Genomic DNA, 22209 nt, shown 5'->3' with positions numbered 1-22209 from the left:
CAAGGATTTGGCTTTCAGCCGCAGTGTACTGCGGGCTGCTGTATAAGGTCTGATGGCTGTTGTTTGTCAGGGTGTCTCCTTCCCCTCAAAGCTATTGCTCTGGGACGTCCCAGTAGGTAATGAATATTAGCCAAACTGTGTCCCATGATGTATGAAAAAGAAAATAGGATTTTTTTCCCGTCATACTTACCTGCAAAATCCTTTTCTTTGAGTACATCATGGGACACAGAGAACCCTCCCCTCTTTTTTGAGGATTCAGTGCTTGCTACAAAAATGATATACTTCCTGTAAGGGAGGGGTTATATAGGGGATCTTTGTCTACCAGTGTCCATTCACCTAGAGATGGCGTATAACCCAGTAGGTAATTAATAACTCTGTGTCCCATGATGTTCTCAAAGAAAAGGATTTTACAGGTAAGTATGTTGATAAAAATCATCCTATTTTTTTTTGGCAGTCTACACCAACCTCCATCACAAGGAGTGGTGCTACCAGTTCCTTCAGCGGAAAAGTTCTGGGGTTTTTATTCAGACTTAACACCCCAATTCCAAACAAGCTTTGGCCCAGAGAAGATGGTGGCATTTCTGGATAATGGTTAGATATGGCTGCTTTTTCGCATAATATAGCTTAGTACTTCCTTTCGTCGCAAGCCATGGGACCCCCAAGTCCACCAAGCATGGTGAACGGTGTTCACAAACAATGATTTTTGGAAGTTTTCCTGATCCCATGCAGTGATGTCCATCACAGAATCATGCCTTTTTTGTTAATGCAGTGACGTCTGAGAGCTCGATGATCAAGGGCATCCCATATTGCACTTCTGCCTTGTCCCTGGCACACAGCGATTTCAGATTCTCGTAATCTTTAGATATTGTGTATAGTAGATAATAATATATTTAAAATCTTGCAATTTTACATTGAGGAACATTATTCTGAAATTGTTCGATAATTTAGACACAGAATTTTTTACACGGGTGGAACCTGTAACATGTTCCAAAGGTGAACCTATCCTTTAAAATGGCTGAACTGATTACATTTTGTGCCACAATTTCTTATGGAATGGGCAAGTTCTGTCATTGTTTCTCTCAAGCAAAGGCAATTTCCAAAAAAACTAAAAGTAGAATCGCACTTATGGTCCATTCAAAAAGAAAAGCAGCTAGCACACTAGATACAAATGATTATAGAGCATAGAAAAAAAATGAGCTATACTAATCAAAAAAATAAAAAATATATCTCATCATAACGCAATTCAGTACGCTAGCACACTAGATACAAATGATTATAGAGCATAGAAAAAACAGCTGCACTAATCAATATAAATATATATATATATATCATCATAACGCAATTCAGTACAGTGAAAACTATTGATAAAGATAAAAGTGATGATAAATCAATATGCAAAAAAGATATTGTATACAATACTAGCAACAGTGTCTCAGAAATAACAAAACAAGTCCATTCACCATACAATGTGAAAAAAGCTCCTCCACCTTATGTCACACAAGGCGCAGCGCAAAGGGATGAACAACCCAACCCAATCTCCTTTTGAGTATTGATATTTTTATCAATCATTTTTACTGCACAGAAGTGTGTTAAGGGGGATTTCTTGCATAGGTAGACATGCAAGATGTCTGTCTACATATACATTCTACCTACATTTTACCATCACATCAAGGCTTTCTGCCTTTTGCTGTGTGAAAGCAATACTTCCAATTTATAGAACTACAGTCATGGCCGAAAATTGTTGGCACCCCAGAAATTTTTCCAGAAAATCAAGTATTTCTCACAGAAAAGTTTTGCAATAACACATGTTTTGCTATACACATGTTTATTCCCTTTGTGTGTGTATTGGAACAAAACAAAAAAATGGAGGAAAAAAAGCAAATTGGACATAATGTCACACAAAACTCCAAAAATGGACTGGTCAGAATTCTTGGCACCCTTTCAAAATTGTGGATAAATAAGATTGTTTCAAGCATGTGATGCTCCTTTAACCACTTCAATACCAGGCACTTAGACACCTTCCCGCCCAGCCCAATTTTCACCTTTCAGCGCTGTTGCAATTTGAATGACAATTGCGCGGTCATGCTACACTGTACCCAAACAAATTTTTTATCATTTTGTTCCCACAAATAGAGCTTTCTTTTGGTGGTATTTGATCACCTCTGCGGTTTTTATTTTTTGCGCAACAAATAAAAAAAGACCGAAAATTTCGAAAAAAAACACGTTTTTCTTTGTTTCTGTTAAATTTTTTTGTAAATAAGTACGCTTTCTCCTTCAATAATGGGCACAGATGGGCACTGATACGGCGGCACTGGTGGGCACCGATGAGGTGGCACCAATGAGGTGGCACTGATGAGGTGGCACTAACGGGCACTGATGATGGGCACTGATAGGCGGCACTGATGGGCACTGATAGGTGGCACTGATGGGCACTGATAGGTGGCACTGGTATGCGGCACTGATGGGCACTCATAGGTGGCACTGATGGGCACACATAGGCGGCACTGATGGGCACACGTAGGTGGCATTGATTGGTATATATGGGTGGTACTGATGGGTACGTATGTGTGGCACTGATGTGTGGCACTGGGCACTGATAGGTGGGCACTGATGGGCACTGACAGGTGGCACAGATGGGCAATGACAGGTGGCACAGATGGGCAATGACAGGTGACACTGATAGAGCATTGCTGGGCAGATCTGGGCATATCATGGACATAATAGTGCCAATCAGTGCCCATTCGTGGGCACTGATTGGCACAGATTGGGCACATGTGGATGGCCATGGGGTACATACCTGGCCATCCACGTTTTCCCTTCCCTGGTGGTCCTAGTGGCATCCCTGGTAGTCCAGTGGGGTGATCTGGGGGGGGCTGCGCTGATAAACAATCAGCGCAGACCCCCCCCTGCCAGGAGAGCCGCCGATCGGCTCTCCTCTACTTGCGTCTGTCAGACGCGAGTGAGGAAGAGCCGATCAACGGCTCTTCCTATTGACAGCGTGATCAGCCGTGATTGGACACGGCTGATTATGTGGTAAAGAGCCTCCGCTGGAGGCTTTTTACCAAGATCAGTGTAGCGGTGTGTCAGACTGACACACCGCTCCACCGATCACCGCGATGCGCGCCCCCGGGGGCGCGCTGCGGCATGTTATCCTGCTGGACGTCATATGACGTCCAGTCAGGATAACACAACCACTTCCTGGACGTCAATCCGCTATAGGGCGGGCGGGAAGTGGTTAAACTCACCTGGGGCAAGTAACAGGTGTGGGCAATATAAAAATCAAAAAGCAGATAAAAAGGAGAGAAGTTAACTTAGTCTTTGCATTGTGTGTCTGTGTGTGCCACACTAAGCATGGACAACAGAAAGAGGAGAAGAGAACTGTCTGAGGACTTGAGAACCAAAATTGTGGAAAAATATCAACAATCTCAAGGTTACAAGTCCATCTCCAGAGATTTAGATTTGCCTTTTTCCACAGTGCGCAACATTATCAAGAAGTTTGCAACTCATGGCACTTTAGCTAATCTCTCTGGGCGCGGATGGAAGAGAAAAATTGATGAAAAGTTGCAACACAGGATAGTCTGGATGTTGGATAAGCAGCCCCAAACAGGTTCCAAAGAAATTCAAGCTGTCCTGCAGGCTCAGGGAGCATCAATGTCAGCGCGAACTATCCGTCAACATTTAAACGAAATAAAACGCTATGGCAGGAGACCCAGGAGGACCCCACTGCTGACACAGAGACATAAAAAAGCAAGACTACAGTTCACTAAAATGTACTTGAGTAAGCCAAAATCCTTCTGGGAAAATGTCTTGTGGACAGATGAGACCAAGATAGAGCTTTTTGGTAAAGCACATCATTCTACTGTTTACCAAAAACGGAATGAGGCCTACAAAGAAAAGAACACAGTACCTACAGTGAAATATGGTGGAGGTTCAATGATGTTTTGGGGTTGTTTTGCTGCCTCTGGCACTGGGTGCCTTGAATGTGTGCAAGGCATCATGAAATCTGAGGATTGCCAAAGGATTTTGGGTCGCACTGTAGAGCCCAGTGTCAGAAAGCTGGGTTTGCGTCTGAGATCTTGGGTCTTCCAGCAGGACAATGACCCCAAACATATGTCAAAAAGCACCCAGAAATGGATGGCAACAAAGTGAGTTGTAAGTGAGTTCTAAAGTGGCCAGCAATGAGTCCAGATTTAAATCCCATTGAACACCTGTGGAGAGATCTTAAAATTGCTGTTGGGAAAAGGTGCCCTTCCAATAAGAGACCTGGAGCAGTTTGCAAAGGAAGAATGGTCCAAAATTCCGGGTGAGAGGTGTAAGAAGCTTATTGATGGTTATAGGAAGCGACTGATTTCAGTTATTTTTTCCAAAGGGTGTGCAACCAAATATTACGTTAAGGGTGCCAAGAATTTTGACCAGCCCGTTTTTGAAGTTTTGTGTGACATTATGTCCAATTTGCTTTTTTTCCTCCCTTTTTTTGTTTTGTTCCAATGCACACAAAGGGAATAAACATGGTATAGCAAAACATGTGTTACTGCAATACTTTTCTGTGAGAAATACTTCTGGGGTGTCAACAATTTCGGCCATGACTGTATACCCCTTGAATGTTCACAAAATTGCTTGCCCCACTTCTTGCTCTTCTGCAGACCCAGAGCATTAATGCCACTGGGTATTTAGGTGCTGGGTGCTAGTGCCACCTTCTGTACATGTATTGACTTTGCTTTCTATTGACATGTTAATTTCTTTTTATTTCTGTTTTGCAAGATATCTTATAAGCAGCATCATTCAGCAACTGTTAAGCTTAATGTACACGGGACATTTTAAAACCTCTCCTGAACGATATAACTTGACAGATAGTAACCAACGTTTAATAAAATCAGTTTTGCTGCGTTTACATGCCGCGTTTGCGTTTTAGAAGCATTTTCTTTTTTCTCTCTATTAAAACCGCCTGTAAACGAAACACGGCTGAACGCAAAATACTGCATTTACAAGCTATTACAGACATTTGGTGTTTCAAATGCCTCTGAACATCTGTCCTGAACGCATTTTTTTTTTTTTTTTTTTTTCTTTCCAAAAAATGCTTCTAAATTTAACTACCTAGAAATGACTATAAACAACCCTGTGTACATGTACTAATAAGATAACATGGAAGAGAGTTCAGGGGCAGCTGAAAAAAAAACCCCAACTGCTCCTAAATGTCTGTTTACCAGCAGCAGTATACATGAAGCCTTACAACCCACCAGCAAAAAGAAACAGATTTGCACCACCTCATAGTAGGTATATTATTAAACTGCTGTCCAACAGGTCCTAATTGCTTTAGCGGCCCTAGTGGAGCAGTACAGGAACAATCTTCGCTGCTGGTGTGTCCTCTATTTTAAAGTCTGTTTTGCAAGATCCTTGCGCCAGGCCAATGCAAAGTCTTTCATAGTGACCCACAGTAGAACTACTTGTTCTATAATGAGTTTGAAATATTCTCTGTTGCAAAAAATGTACACTGGTTTATAAAAGACAGATCTGCCCTTCTTTTTCAAATGCAGCAGTAATGGTAACTTTACACTGAACATGAAGTAACAGACTTGCTAGCAGGTGCCCAGTTTTCCACCTTCTTTTACCTGAAGCTGTCCAGTTCTGCTCTAGCCGTCATTTCAAAGTTCATTGCATACCTATTCTTTGAGAGTATTAATTGGTGTTTTCCTTGCAGCTTTTAGCCGTTCCTCCCGACAAGACTATGGATCTGCAGATCCGGGCTTCACTATGAGAAGGAAGATGGAACATCTGAGAGAAGAGAGAGAGCAGATAAACCAGCTGCGTAATGTATGTGTTCAGAATATAGTGCTGGCTGTGGGAGCATGACTTAATATGAAAGAAACAAGACACTTTCATTTTTCTGGGAAGTAAAAAGGAGACTCTTAAGCCTCGTACACACAATGAGAATATCGGACAAATGATCGTCTGTTTTTTTTGGGGGTTTTTTTTTGCATGTTAGTCTCATATCAAAAATGAAGAGGTTACTCAACTTGCGAAAATTCTCGTACAACACAATACAATTTTGGAAGTGATGTAATGTATTCTTTCATTTCCGTGCATGCATAGCCTTGGTCTTCAAAATTTTTTTTGGACATAAATTGTACGATTTGGTATCGTACGAGAAAAATTTTCGTGTTGGTCCCTTTGGATAATTTCAGATGAACTGTCGTGATCGGCTCTCAAAAGCTGTGTACTAAAGAACAGATTATCAGACGATTGCTTCAAAAGCGGTATTTTTTGGCCGCTTTTCTGATAGTGTGTACTGGGCTTTAGTGGGGTTTACAAACATTACTGCCTAATTCATTTGAATAACCAGAGTCTGCCATATATTAAACTATTAAACTCTAGAATTGTTTTTTTTTATTCATAATAGTATGAATATATGAAAATTGTTTGTGATCGATGTGGTTCTGAAATATAATTCATAGTAGGAAAAGCACAACAGATGAAGGAATCTCCCCTGCCAGGTCTTATATTTAAGCAGGCACACAACCCACAGCTGACTGAATACTCACAGCTGACTGAATGCCCACCGATGTCTCAGAACAAACGAAATTTGAGTCTTGTATGGGTAGCTGTTAGACAGTTGCCACCAGAATAGGTGTCCCTTTTGGAAGATTTCCCATTACTTTTTATTATCAGTGACAAAGGTCATAAGGACAGAAAGAGGTGGTGAATCTCCCAAGCAGGGACATGGACCGCAATAATTCTTGACAATGATTTTAACATACTCTTTCCAGAACAAAGAATAGTGTTGGGTTTACATACACGTTAAATTTTGATTTAAGAAATAAAAATTTTGCTCAGGGAGAACACATTTTTACAAAAGATCAGTTTAAAAATAGATATGTTATTCATCCCTTGTGATAAAAAAAACCCTTAAAGGTACAGTGTAAAATTAAAAGAAATAAAATGAAATGCATTTTTTTTTTTTTTGAAAAGCAGCCCCATCCCCCCCATGCAACATGCACAAAGGTGAACACACGCAGCAGTCCCGCAAGCACATGTAAGCAGCACACGTGAGGTATCGCCGCAAACGAGTGAGAGCAATCATTTTTGGGCCAGCCCTCCTTTCTTTTTCTAAACTGCGCCATGTTTGGTATCTATTTCCTCTGCGTAGTTTCATCTTTTATATTTTACAAAAAAAGTGGGTATTATATTGTGTTTGTGTTCACTAAAATTAATTAACCACTTAAAGACCACCTACTGCATATATATGCGTACCTGTACGTCATTTCATGCAATATATACTGTGGGTGCGTGTGCCCATTGGACAGAGGAGGAGCCAATCAGCGGGTCCGGCATACCCGATGTCCAAGGGCCACCTGCGATGGTTCCCTAGAGAGGCAGAGTGGTGATTTGCCTGTGTAAACAAGGCAGATCGCCGTTCTGACAGGAGGACACAGATCTTCTGTTCCTGCTAAGCAGGGACCCGGATCTCTGTGTTCACCCAGTCAAGTCCATCTACCCACACAGTTAGCAAGCACCTCCCAGGGACACATTTAACCCTTTGATCACCCCTTCCCTGCCAGTGTCATTAGTACAGGAGCAGTACATATTTTTAGCACGAATCACTGTAATAATGTCACTGGTTCCCAAAAAAGTGTCACGTGTCCGATTTGTCTGCCACAATGTCGCAGTCCTGCTAAAAAACACTGATCGCCTCCATTACTAGTAAAAAAAAATATCCCATATTTTGTAGATGCTATTATTGGGATTTTTTACCAAAAATATGTAGCAGAATACATATTGGCCTAAACTGATGAAGTTAGGTTTTTTTCTTTCATTTATTGGGTATGTTTTATAGCAGAAAGTAAAAAAATATTGTTTTGTTTTTTTCAAAATTGTCGCTCTTTTTTGTTTATAGCGCAAAAAAAAAAAACTGCAGAGGTGATCAAACACCACCTAAAGAAAGAACATACATTTTATTTGGGTACAGTGTCCCACAACCGCGCAATTATCAGTTAAAGTAAAGTAATGCCGTATCGCCAAAAATGACCTGGTCATTAAGGGGGTAAAACCTTCCGGGGCTGAAGTGGTTAAAGTGTATTTTTTCCAAAAACTTTGTGTTTGAAAAACAGCTGCGCAACTACCGTGTGACATAAAAAAATTGTAACACCCACCATTTTATTCTCTAGAACCTCTGCTTAAAAAATATATATAATGTTTGGTTTGAAGTAATTTTCTAGCAAAAAACAAAATGCTGATTTTTGACAGAATTGGCAGAATTGGCTTGGCTAGCTAGTGGTTAAAAACGGATTATTAGTTTTTTTCCCTGGATGAGGTAATGCTTCTTGAGAAAATACAAGCTGTCAATTGCAGTTCCTCCAAATGATTAAAAAAGCGTCAGGTTACTTCAGCATTTTAAAAGGCATATGTTTGTTTGTTTTTTTTAATTAGTAGTTCTCTTCAGAACATTTCCTGAAGTGCTTTGTAAGGCACAGTTTGTCTGTTACCTCATAGTATTAAACCATGCAAAACTAAAACATATGTTGTGCAAGACTTTTTACCATTGAACTGTATATATAATGGCATTGTTTTGTTTATGTTGTGTGTTTCCTAGAATCTATTAAGTTATAATTTACGTATTTTAGTTGAAATTTGGTTTACTTTTTCACAATCCTTTATAAAAAAAAAAAAAGCTGCAGATACAGCCAGATGTTTGCGTTCAGCTGTGGATAGGAAGCCTATACAAATCAATGACAACAATCCTGGATTCATTCACACACAGTCCAAGTGAGATCATGGAGTACAGACGTAGTCACCCTCTAACAGGAAGTCAGATCACAGAAATAAAACAAATGATGTTAAAAAAAAATAAATTCACAATTCAAAGCTTGGTCTCATGTAGATGGTCACATTTTTACCACCATTTGCACCCAGAGCCCCTATAAAGTACTCAAACACTTCCTTCTTCCCTTTTGCCATGGAGTTCACTACAGGACAGTCAACACCTGGGTTGCTATGTATCCTTCTCCAGACATGCTTTTCACACCCTACTCCATGAGTACCTCACAGAATGACAGTCTAACTGATGACAACCGAGAAACCAGGCACAAGGATACCATGGCAAAATTTCAGGCAAACCTTTGCTCTTTTGAAGATTTGCAAAACGCTTAAACTGCTCAAAGTGACAATTATTTTAACACTGGTCTTTGCACCTGATTCTAGCTGTAATTCAGGCATGCAATGACTGGCCTATCTACCAAGGCAGATTTCTCTGCAACTATGTGAGACTTTCAAAAACCGTTACAGCTGCTTCCCCATCTCCACCTTTTCTACCTGAGTTAAAAGTGAATCTACATGCTCTAGAAGCAGTAGAAATAGGAGACTAAAGAGGACCACCTAGAGTTAGTGCTGGATGATGCTATGAAAGATTTCTCACTCTCATACATCTGATACCCTGGCTTCACCAAAATGCTCTCACTTATACTGTGCACAAAAACCTTGGCATAGTAAAGCTAGCCATATATTATATAATTTTCTTATTCAATTTCCTTTAGATTTGCAATGTCTAAAAAAATATTCCGCATCATGAACGAATAGAAGGAGTACGCTTAAAAAGACTTTCATTCCTCTAAAAATCACTGCTGAGCTCTATCCAGGGGAAAATGAATTCAGTAAAATGTGGACTGTTCTGCTGTCTCAGTCTTAAAAATGTTACTGTGCCTTTAGAAAAAGTTCCTTCAGTTAAGGATTCTGCAGACAGAAAATTTGAGATGTTCTTAAAAACTCTTTGCTCTAGCAGGCTCAGCTCTGTAACCAGCTATTGCTACAAGCTCCATATTTCAAACAGCTTGAAGCAATCAACAGGATCCTGTATTCCAAGATAGTTCAGTGTCCTAGAACAATTCATGGTGCAAATTTTAAAACTGGCTCTCAATGTCCAGATATGCAGAATCGTGTGGCAAAAAGTGTAGACAACTGAAGCAGCATGCAAGGCTCCTTTCACATGGGGCAGACTCTGTTTTGGTTAGCAGGGCATCTGTCCACTGATCCCCTGCTGATCAGAGCAGAGCAGGTGGATGACAGGTCCGTGTCCATTCACTTTCTGCAGACTAGACATAGAAAGAGCCCACTCTGCTTTTAGGGGTGGTTCGTTGTAAACTGACTCCGCTGTCCGTTTACACCCGAATGCCCTCTCATCTGATTCTCCTAGACGGAGGACGGATCCCCTTCCATTTTTTTTTTTAGTGGATTGGATTTCAGCTAGTCAGGTGTAAACAAACACAAGTCGGTTTACATCGGCCAGTGCATAGTGGGGAATGGACTGACCGATCATCTCCGCCGGAAAAATTGACTAACCTGATCGGACCAATTATGTGACAGGGGTCTAATAGATGTCATGCTCATATGCCCTCTGAAGTTGGACATCTGTTTAGTGATGCACTTGACATGTTAATTAAGGAGGTCACAGGAGGAAAGGCAGTTCTCCCACAATGGAAGGCTCCAAAACCTCCCTCTTGGGTATCGTTTACCTTCTTTAAACGAAAAGCACTTCGTCACTCTCCCCAGGCTTCACCTTTACAGCCAAAATTTAGCTCTTCCTTTGAGTGCAAGACTTGGAACACAAAGTCCACCAAGCTCACCAACTCTTCTCCACGCTGAAGAGTGAAGAGGGATACATTCGGTTTCCAAAGGGTACAAAATAATTTCAAACCCTATCCCTTCACCATTTTCTTCTCTCAAACCATCCAAAATCTGTCGAACGAAAGTCAGATTTGAAGACTTCCCTAAACTTTCTCTTGTCCTATGGGCTGGTTGTCCTTATCCTGTGGGGGTATTCCTCCTATTCTGGATCTAAAATCCCCAAGCAAGCACCTGCAGGTTCCATAGTTTCCGATAAAATCATAAGGTTGGTAATGACCCCTTTTGAGACCAGGAGAATATCACGCATCAGTATTTATTCAAGAGGAGTATCTGCACATTCCCATTTACCCACCTCATCTGCGTTTTCTGCATTTTGCAGTAGGAAACAAGCATTTTAAATTTGTTGCACTGCCATTTGGCCTATTCTAGGTGCCCAGGGTATTCAGAGGTGCTTGACCTTCTAAGAACTCGGGGCATTCAGGTCATAGGGTACTTAGACAACCACTTGAAGAATCCGTCACCTTTTATCCCCATTAAAATTACCTGCAAACATCCAAATGACAAGGCAGATGCTCTAGGTCTTCACCTGTGTAATTAACCTTCAAAAGTATGTTCTCCAGCCTTCACATTGTCGAGAATACTTAGGCCTCATTCTAGACAGGACCCATGCAAAGGTTTTCCTCTTGCAAACAAACTTGCCTGTCAAAGATCCCATGGATCCATTGGAGCTTAAAGGATATGTTCACTTTTTGACAAAAAATAATAAATGCACATTTTTTTTTCAGGCAAAAAAAGTGCATTTATTATTTTTTGTTGCAGGAGCCTGTAAAGCATTGCACCAACGATCAGCACATGGCTGGTGCTATGCAGGTCTCCTGCAGGTCTGTCAGTGTATCGGCTTGCTCGTACCTGATACATTTGCACAACACTTTAATAGTCCATCGAAATTTACAAGACGACAGCCGCAGAGCCTTCCGGGCCTTGTAGTTTTCCATTCACAGAGCACTGTGAATGAGTGATGTGGGGGGGCAGACAGAGCCCCACACAACCACGTTTTGTTTTAAAGTTTGACAGCTAGCAGGAGGAGAAAATCTGTTCATAACATGTTACACCCATATTCAGGGTCCTAGCACTCATATTAGTTTAGTTCGAGACTGTTCCTTTTGCTCAGTTACACTCGAGGCCTCTTCAGCATAACATTCTGTTGGCCTGGAACAAACACACTCCCTCTCCTTTAAACTTCTTCCCATGCTTCTCTCCACTCAAGCAAAGAACTCCATAACTTGGTGGATTAACATCCCTAACATTGGATGGTGGCTGAGGGGAGTGTTCCAGTCTCCCGCGAACCAAGTGAAGCCATAACTCCCCATCGATATCCTGGAGCTCAGAGAAATAAAACTAGCTATGCGTCACTGGAACACCCTTCTTCAGGGTGCAACTGTACAAAGCTACAACAGTGGCTTAGATCAACCATTAGGGGGGTTTCAGAAGTCAAGCAGGAAGTAAGCCTGGTTCTCTCCCAAGCTGAGAACAATTGTACAGCAATCTCTGCTGTTCACATTTCGGGAATGGACAATTGACAGGCAGATTTTCTCAGCTGGCACCACCTGGGCCAGGTGAAGTGGCCCCCCATCCTGACATATTAGATCTCTTATGCCAGAAATGGGGAACTCCAGATGTGGACATCCTGGCCTCCAGAGTAAACAATAAGTTACCTCTATTTGTGGCCAAGACCAGAAATTCAGCCCTGTTAATTCCCTGGACTGTATTGTGACTAATATAATATATATGCCTTTCATTCAGTGCAGATTCTTCCCTTAATGTGTTGCAGAATAGAAGAGAAAACAAAAAGGTGATTTTCATTGCACCGAACTGGCCCAGATGGGACTATTATGGACTCTTGTTTTTTATGTGGATTTAATAATTAACTTCTTTACGCTATGGGTTCCATGTGTCTCTAATTCTATGTACATGGAATGCTCATTGAGGTCTGTTTCCAGGAGTCATATAGGAAAAAAAAGCGCTAAGAGTCCTGCATTCTTGTTTGTTTACTGAACAGCTGACTGGAGGAGTTACCGTGTGGATTGAAATTTGAAGAGTGGACACTATATGGGACTTAATTATATCAACCCCTTATTTTGCTGGAAGATTTATGACATCGAAGTGAGACTTGTAGGCCATTCTGACAAAAAAAAGTTACACTAGACACTTTTTAGCCTATTTGCACCTGGTTATGCTGCTTTTTGCAGTATTTTGCACAATTTAAGCTAGAGTTGCACTTTATAGTTGCATTTTTGTACATACAGTCAGGTCCATAAATATTGGGAAATCGACACAATTCTAATCTTTTTGGCTCTATACACCACCACAATGGATTTGAAATGAAACAAACAATATTTGCTTTACCTGCAGACTTTCAGCTTTAATTTGAGGGTATTTACATCCAAATCAGGTGAACGGTGTAGGAATTACAACAGTTTGTATATGTGCCTTCCACTTTTTAAGGGACCAAAAGTAATGGGACAATTGGCTGCTCAGCTGTTCCATGGCCAGGTGTGTGTTATTCCCTCATTATTCCATTTACAAGGAGCAGATAAAAGGTCCAGAGGTCATTTCAAGTGTGCTATTTGCATTTGGAATCCGTTGCTGTCAACTCTCAATATGAGATCCAAAGAGCTGTCACTATCAGTGAAGCAAGCTGAAAAAACAAAACAAACCCATCAGAGAGATAGCAAAAACTTTAGGTGTGGCCCAATCAACTGTTTGGAACATCCTTAAAAAGAAAGAACACACCGGTGAGCTCAGCAACACCAAAAGACCCGGAAGACCACGGAAAACAACTGTGGTGGATGACCGAAGAATTCTTTCCCTGGTGAAGAAAACACCCTTCACAACAGTTGGCCAGATCAAGAACACTCTCCAGGAGGTAGGTGTATGTATCAAAGTCAACAATCAAGAGAAGACTTCACCAGAGTGAATACAGAGGGTTCACCACAAGATGTAAATCATTGGTGAGCCTCAAAAACAGGAAGGCCAGCTTAGAGTTTGCCAAACAACATCTAAAAAAGCCTTCACAATTCTAGAACAACATCTTATGGACAGATGAGACCAAGATCAACTTGTACCAGAGTGATGGGAAGAGAAGAGTATGGAGAAGGAAAGGAACTGCTTATGATCCAAAGCATACCACCTCATCAGTGAAGCATGGTGATGGTAGTGTCATGGCGTGGACATGTATGGCTGCCAATGGAACTGGTTTTCTTGTGTTTATTGATGATGTGACTGCTGACAAAAGCAGCAGGATGAATTCTGAAGTGTTTCGGGCAATATTATCTGCTCATATTCAGCAAAATGCTTCAGAACTCATTGGACGGCGCTTCACAGTGCAGATGGACAATAACCCGAAGAATACTGCAAAAGCAACCAAAGAGTTTTTTAAGGGAAAGAAGTGGAATGTTATGCAATGGCCAAGTCAATCACCTGACCTGAATCCGATTGAGCATGCATTTCACTTGCTGAAGACAGAACTGAAGGGAAAAAGCCCCAAGAACAAGCAGGAACTGAAGACAGTTGCGGTAGAGGCCTGGCAGAGCATCACCAGGGATGAAACCCAGCGTCTGGTGATGTCTATGCGTTCCAGACTTCAGGCTGTAATTGACTGCAAAGGATTTACAACCAATTATTAAAAAGTGAAAGTTTGATGGAGGATTGTTAATCTGTCCCATTACTTTTGGTGCCTTAAAAAGTGGGAGGCACATATACAAACGCATTTCAAATCCATTGTGGTGATGTATAGAGCCAAAAAGATTAGAATTGTGTCGATGTCCCAATATTTATGGGCCTGACTGTATTAGGTTTACATAAGAGTACTATATATGGAAAAAGTTTAGGACACAATATTTATGGACAGGAATTACACAAGCATAAGATATTATATAGCAGGGGTCGGGAACCTATGGCTCGCTAGCCAGATGTGGCTCTTTTGATGGCTGCATCTGGCTCGCAGACAAATCTTTAATAAAAAAAATTATTAACATTAAAAATATAAAACATTCTCATGTATTTCAATCCATTAATTTCCAACCGCTCATGTTCATGGTTGCGGGTAGGGATGGGCTTTATGTTCGGGTGTTTGCGGCAAATTTGAAAGCCGTGAAACACCCTTTAAAAGTCTATGGGAGAGATCAAAAGTGCTAATTTTAAAGGCTTATATGCATGGTATTGTCATAAAAAGTGTTTGGGGACCTGGGTCCTGCCCCAGGGGACATGCATCAATGCAAAAAAAAGTTTTTCTGGAGCAGTGATTTTAATAATGCTTAAAGTGAAACAATAAAAGTGTAATATTCCTTTAAATTTCGTACCTGGGGGGTGTCTATAGTATGCCTGTAAAGGGGCGCATGTTTCCCATGTTTAGAACAGTCTGACAAAATGACATTTCTAAAGGAAAAAAAGTCATGTAAAACTACTATCGCTAGCGCCGGCTATAATGAATTGTCGGTCCAGCAATACACATAACAGTTCATTGATAAAAACGGCATGGAATTTCCCCACAGGGGAACCCCGAACCAAAATTTAAAAAAAAAATGCGTGGGGGTCTACCTAAATTCCATACCAGGCCCTTCAGATCTGGTATGGATATTAAGGGGAACCCCGTGCCAAAATTTAAAAAAATAATGGCGTGGGGGTCCCCCTCAAAATCCATACCAGACCCTTCAGGTCTGGTATGGATTTTAAGGGGAACCCCGTGCCCAATTTAAAAAAAAAGGGTGTGGGGTGCCCCAAAAAACCATACCAGACCCTTTTCCGAACACGCAACCTGGCAGGCCGCAGGAAAAGAAGGGGGGACGAGAGAGTTCCCCCTCCTGAACCGTACCAGGCCACATGCCCCCAACATTGGGAGGGTGCTTTGGGGTAGCTCCCCAAAGCACCTTGTACCCATGTTGATGGGGAGAAAGGCCTCTTTCCCACAATCCTTGCCTGTCCCTCCCCCCCTGTGTGAATTGGTAATGGGGTACAAATGTACCTCTGCCATTTCACAAAAAAAGTGTCAAAAAGGTTAAAAAACACAAGAGACGGTTTTTGACAAGTCCTTTATTTTATTAATTTCTTATTCTTCCATCTTCTTTCTTCTGGTCTTCCTTTGGTGTTCTTCCTCCTCCATCTTCTTCTTCTCCATCTTCTTCTTTTCCATCTTCTTCTTCCGCTCTTCTCGTCCCGCAAAAAAAAAAAGTGTCAAAAAGGTTAAAAAACACGGTTTTTGACAAGTCCTTTATTAACTTCTTCTTCTTCCATCTTCTTTCTTCTGGTCTTCCTTCGGCGTTCTTCTTCCTCCATCTTCTTCTTCCTCCATCTTCTTCTTCTCCATCTTCTTCTTCCTCCGCTCTTCTCGTCCCGCATCTTCTTTCGCCTTCTTATCCGCTCTGTCCGCACGATCCACCTCAGTGGGAGTCTTCCGCTGTCTGACGCTTCGTTTCTTCTGACACTTCTTATATAGTGGAGGGTGGGGCCACCCGATTACGTAAACGGGTGACCCCACCCCCTCTGACAACATGGGGTAAGCCACAGGGAAATCCCCGTGTGTCAGTGGAGGGCGGGGTCACCGGGTGGCCCCACCCTCCGTTGTATAAGAAGTGTCAGAAGAACCGAAGCGTCACACGGCGGAAGACTCCCACTGAGGCTGATCGTGCGGACAGAGCGGAGAAGAAGGCGAAAGAAGATGCGGGAGGAAGAAGAAGATGGAGAAGAAGAAGAACACCGAAGGAAGACCAGAAGATGGAAGAAGAAGAAGTTAATAAAAGACTTGTCAAAAACCGTGTTTTTTTTAACCTTTTTGACACTTTTTTTTTTAAATGGTAGGGGTACCCCATTACCAATTCATACGGGGGGGTTGGGATCTGGGGGTCCCCTTGTTAAAGGGGGCTTCCAGATTCCGATAAGCCCCCCGCCCGCAGACCACCACAACCACCGGGCAAGGGTTGTGGGGATGAGGCCCTTCTCCCCATCAACATGGGGACAAGGTGCTTTGGGGGGGCTACCCTAAAGCACCCTCCTAATGTTGAGGGCATGTGGCCTGGTACGGTTCAGGAGGGGGGCACTCTCTCGCCCCCCCCCCCTCTTTTCCTGCGGCCTGCCAGGTTGTGTGCTCGGATAAGGGCCTGGTATGGATTTTTGGGGGAACCCCACACCATTTTATTTTATTTTTTTTTTCATTTTGGCGTGGGGTTCCCCATTCAGGTCTGGTATGGATTTTTGGGGGGACCCCACACCATTTTATTTTTCTTTTTTCATTTGGGCGCGGGGGTTCTCCTTAACTACTTCAATACCCGCCTATAGCAAAATGACGTCCTCTACTTTGTGGGGTGATATCTGAATGATGCTTGCAGCTAGATGCATCATTCAGATATCATTCTTTTCAGCCGCCGATTCTGTGCACTATAAGAATGATCATAGCGGCAGTGCCGCCGCTTGATCGTTCTTATAGGCGACGGGAGGGGACGCCCCCCCCCTCCCGCCGCCATCCGGTGCTTCTCCGGGCTCTCCCGTGCCATCGGGGGCCCGGAGAATGAATCGGCCGGTGCCGGATGTTGACGCTAGAGATGACTGGTGAACAGATGGTCACCAGTCATCTCTATGACCGTGGGAGGCCCGGGCGCGTCGTTATGAATTTTTTTTCCGATCTCATGCTTTCCAGCCTAGAGGAGAGATGTGGGGTCTTATTGACCCCACATCTCTCCATATAGAGGACCTGCCACATAGATTCCTATTACAAGGGATGTTTACATTCCTTGTAATAGGAATACAAGTAATAAAAAAAAAAAAATTTTTAAAAAGTGTAAAAACAAAAAAAATGAAGTAAAAAAAAAAAAATTTAAACGCCCCTGTCCCCGGTAGCTCGCACTCAGAAGCGAACGCACACGTAAGTCCTGCCCACATATGTAAACGCCGCTCAAACCACACATGTGAGGTATCGCCGCGTGCGTTAGGGCGTGTGCAACAATTCTAGAACTAGACCTCCTCTGTAACTCTAAACTGGTAACCTGTAAAAAATTTTAAAGCGTCCCCTATGGAGATTTTTAAGTAATGAAGTTTGGCGCAATTTTAAAGCGTGACATGTTAGGTATCTATTTACTCGGCGTAACATCGTCTTTCACATTATACAAAAAAATTGGGCTGACTTTACTGTTTTGTTGTCTTTTAATTCATGAAACCATTTTTTTTCCAAAAAAAAGGCGTTTGAAAAATTATTGCGCAAATACCGTGTGAGATAAAAAGTTGCAATGACCGCCATTTTATTCCCTAGGTTGTCTGCTAAAAAAAACATATATAATGTTTGGGGGTTCTGAGTAATTTTCTAGCAAAAAAATGATGATTTTTACATGAAGTAGAGAAGTGCCAGAATAGGCCCGGTATTGAAGCGGTTAATATCCATACCAGATCTGAAGGGTCTGGTATGAAATTTTTGGGGACCCCCACGCCATTTTTTTTATTTTGGCACGGGGTTCCCCTTAATATCCATACCAGACTTGAAGAGCCTGGTATGGAATTTAGGGGGACCCCCACGCATTTTTTTTTTTTTTTTTTTTAAATTTTGATTCGGGGTTCCGCTGTGGGGAAATTCCATGCCGTTTTTATCAATGACCTTTTATGTGTATTGCTGGACCGACAGTTCATTATAGCTGGCGCTAGCGATAGTGGGTTTACATGACTTTTTTTCCTTTAGAAATGTCATTTTGCTGTCAGACTGTTCTAAACACGGGAAACTTGCGCCCCTTTACAGGCATACTACCATTAGCAACAGCATAACAACGTTATTAAAAAGAATTCAGAGGTCATGTCATGTTCGGCAACTTTGCCGTATTTCTTTGTTCTGTGATTTATCCCTTAATAAAGAACACCTAATTGTTAAAAAAAAAGAATTCAGAGACTTATTGTACTTTAAAAGTGTTGGTCTTACATAAAATGCACACATTTACTTGTATTTAGTTTTAAACATATTGTATGGCTCTCACGGAATTACATTTTAAAATATGTGGCGTTCATGGCTCTCTCAGCCAAAAAGGTTCCCGACCCCTGTTATATAGGATCTGTTTACATTTTTGCACATACTAAGTTTATATATGAGTACTTGTACATGGAAGAATTTTAGGATATAAGATTTATGGACAAGTACAGCAGAAAAATTGATTAGGATTTAAGGGTTATCTACATAAGATGTGGGTTTTATTTAGCTCTGTAGATATCATACAGTACATATTATGTTGCTTACATATTATAACAAAAATGTTATTTTGTGTGTGTTCCCCAACACGCAGTAATGTGAATCAAGCCTTAGACTGGGGTGCCTCGAGACTAAAAATACTTTTTAAGGGCGCCCTGACTGAAAAAAAGTTGAAAAACACTGCTCTACTGTACAATTAAGATAAAAGGAATTTTGACTTGCCTGGGAATTCCATACCTTGGTGTACCTCCCTTCTGTATTACTCTGCATTGCTTGCTTGCAAAAAAAAACAAACAAAAAACTGAGGTCTCAGAGGGGGCAGAGTTTTGAGGCATACTGTTCAGTCACTTGAGGGTAGCAGCTTACAATTCTGTCTGCATGAATATCCAGCCTCTGTCCTGTACTGTACTTCAAGATATGGAATTTACAGGTAAGTTGATATTTTTCTATTTATGTTTTTGTGAAAAGAACGCCCATCTCTGCGTTCTTTTACTGACTGACCAAACACAAATTATGGGCGCACAAACCAATGTTCTATAGCGATATACCTATAGGTAAGGTGCATATAAGGAGGTTAATCAATCTCCAATGAATAGTGCATGTAACAAACAAATTGTTTAAAACACTAAAAGTCCATTCACTAAGGGCAGCTGCCTAGTGGAAACAGAAGCAGGTTCCGATAAACAACTGAAGAAAACAAAAAGAAGAGGCACCTCCAAGTGTAAGAGCATGGGACAATTTTGCCATTTGTCTTAAGTCATTAAATTGTCCCATACTCCTACACTTAAAGGCGCCTCTTCTTTTTGTTTTATTTTACTGACTAGCATCAGCCCTTTTTCCAGGAGTACAATTGTCTGCCGGGGTGCTTGTCCCTGCTATAAACTACAAGCCAGCGTGCATACGCATATCTGAGCATCATAACAGCCTAGTAATGCACCATAGTGAAAAGGTGCTGAGGTCACTAGGAAATCTAGTTTCCTTGGATAGATCACTTGTATGTGTACCCCACACTCCAAAATGGTTGCAGAATAATGGAAGGTAGTAAACTAACATGCATGTAGGTAAAGTATTAAAATGTTATATTTGCTCTACTAAATAAGGTTATTAAAAACGTTCATATCCTGTTTCACTAAGGGGGAATTTGAATGAACATTACTGTTTATATCATTGTTTAGTTCTACTTCATAGATGAAAAGCTATTCACTTTTTATGTGTTTTCATTGTGTATATTTTCTAGAATTGCAGTTAATACAGTCCCGAGTAACAGGAGAATATCATTACACTGTTTTCACAGAATCTTGAGTCCAGGCTTAAGGTTATTTTACCAGATGACATTGGAGGGGCACTTATGGATGGTGTTGTGTTGTGCCATCTTGCTAACCATATACGACCCCGTTCAGTTGGCAGCATTCATGTTCCATCACCAGCAGTGGTAAGATCTTCTGTTTATATATGTACGTGAATGGCCCACTTGCACAGAAGTTGGCACGGTTGGCTGTAAATCGCTGTTCCTAAATGTCAGTATCTGTTAAAGACTGCCAGCAGACCATACTATATTTTTACACACTTCTTTGTAGGACCACTAATATAATGCTAAGTAATGCACCGAATATCCTCCTCCTTAACAGTATCTCTCAAAAGTTAGTACACCCCTCACATTTTTGTAACTATTTTATTATATCTTTTCATGTGACAACACTAAAGAAGTTACACTTTGCTACAATGTAAAGTAGTGAGTGTACAGCTTGTATAACTGTGTCAATTTGCTGTTCCCTCAAAATAACTCAACACACAGCCATTAATGTCTAAACCGCTGGCAACAAAAGTGAGTACACCCCTAAGTGAAAATGTCCAAATTGGGCCCAATTAGCCCTTTTCCCTCCCCGGTGTCATGTGACTCGGTAGTGTTACAAGGTCTCAGGTGTGAATGGGGAGCAGCTGTTTTCAATTTGGTGTTATCGCTCTCACTCTCTCATACTGGTCACTGGAAGTTCAACATGGCACCTCATGGCAAAAAACTCTCTGAGAATCTGAAAAAAAGAATTGTTGCTCTACATAAAGATGGCCTAGGCTAGCCCCTGAAAATGTCAAAATTGGGCCCAAATTGTCAATAATTTTTGTGGCCACCGTTATTTTCCAGCACTGCCTTAACCCTCTTGGGCATGGAGTTCACCAGAGCTTTACAGGTTGCCACTGGAGTCTTCTTCCACTCCTCCATGACGACATCACGAAGCTGGTGGATGTTGGAGACCTTGTGCTCCTCCACCTTCCATTTGAGGATGCCCCACAGATGCTCAATAGGGTTTAGGTCTGGAGACATGCTTGGCCAGTCCATCAACTTTACCCTCAGCTTCTTTAGCAAGGCAGTGGTTGTGTTGGAGGTGTTTTTGAGGTTATCATGTTGGAATACTGCCCTGCGGCCCAGTCCCTGAAAGTAGGGGATCATGCTCTGCTTCAGTATGTCAAACTGAAGCTCCCCAGTCCCGGCAGCACTAATGCAGCCCCAGACCATGACACTCCCACCACCATGCTTGACTGTAGGCAAGACACACTTGTCTTTGTACTTTTTAGCTGGTTGCCACCACACACGTTTGACACCATCTGAACCAAATAAGTTTCTTGGTCTCATCAGACCACAGAACATGGTTCCAGTAATCCATGTCCTTAGTCTGCTTGTCTTCAGCAATCTGTTTGCGGGTGTTCTTGTGCATCATCTTTAGAAGAGGCTTCCTTCTGCAGACCAATTTGATGCAGTGTGTGGCGTATGGTCTGAGCACTGACAGGCTGACCCCCCCCCCACCCCTATAACCTCTGCAGAAATGCTGGTAGCACTCATACGTCTATTTCCCAAAGACAACCTCTGGATATGAAGCTAAGCATGTGCATTCAACTTCTTTGGTCGGTCATGGCAAGGCCTGCTCAGAGTGGAACCTGTCCTGTTAAACCGCTGTATGGTCTTGGCTACCTTGCTGCAGCTTAGTTTCAGGATCTTGGAAATCTTCTTATAGCCTAGGCCATCTTTATGTAGAGCAACAATTCTTTTTTACAGACCCTCTGAGAGTTATTTGCCATGAGGTGCCATGTTAAACTTACAGTGACCAGTATGAGAGAGTGAGAGCAATAACACCAAATTTAACACACCTGCTCCCCATTTACAGCTGGGACCTTGTAACACTAATAAGTCACAGGAGGAAAAATAACTAATTGGGCCCAATTTGGACATTTTCACTTAGGGGTGTACTCACTTTTGCTGCCAGCGGTTTAGACATTAATGACTGTGTGTTGCGTTATTTTGAGGGGACAGCAAATTTCCACTGTTATACAAGCTCTACACTCACTACTTTACATTGTAGCAAAGTGACATGTCTTCAGTGTTG

The 22209-nt window shown here is 41.8% G+C and overlaps 1 protein-coding gene across 3 annotated transcripts in view; it reads left to right on the top strand.

The window, feature by feature from the left end:
- LRCH2 (leucine rich repeats and calponin homology domain containing 2) overlaps positions 1–22209 on the top strand; it is a 226533-nt gene that overhangs the window by 178893 nt on the left and 25431 nt on the right. For all 3 annotated transcript variants that reach the window (XM_073599129.1, XM_073599128.1, XM_073599127.1), the window contains 2 exons: positions 5699–5811; positions 20127–20264. In XM_073599129.1, the coding sequence (XP_073455230.1) occupies positions 5699–5811; positions 20127–20264 (251 nt within the window). The remainder of the gene's footprint in view (positions 1–5698; positions 5812–20126; positions 20265–22209) is intronic.

This window comes from Aquarana catesbeiana, linkage group LG09, assembly GCF_042186555.1.
Source record: "Aquarana catesbeiana isolate 2022-GZ linkage group LG09, ASM4218655v1, whole genome shotgun sequence".
NCBI classification, from domain to species: Eukaryota; Metazoa; Chordata; class Amphibia; order Anura; family Ranidae; genus Aquarana; species Aquarana catesbeiana.
Note: the sequence above shows the minus strand (reverse complement) of the source record. Positions and strands in the feature narration are given on the sequence as shown.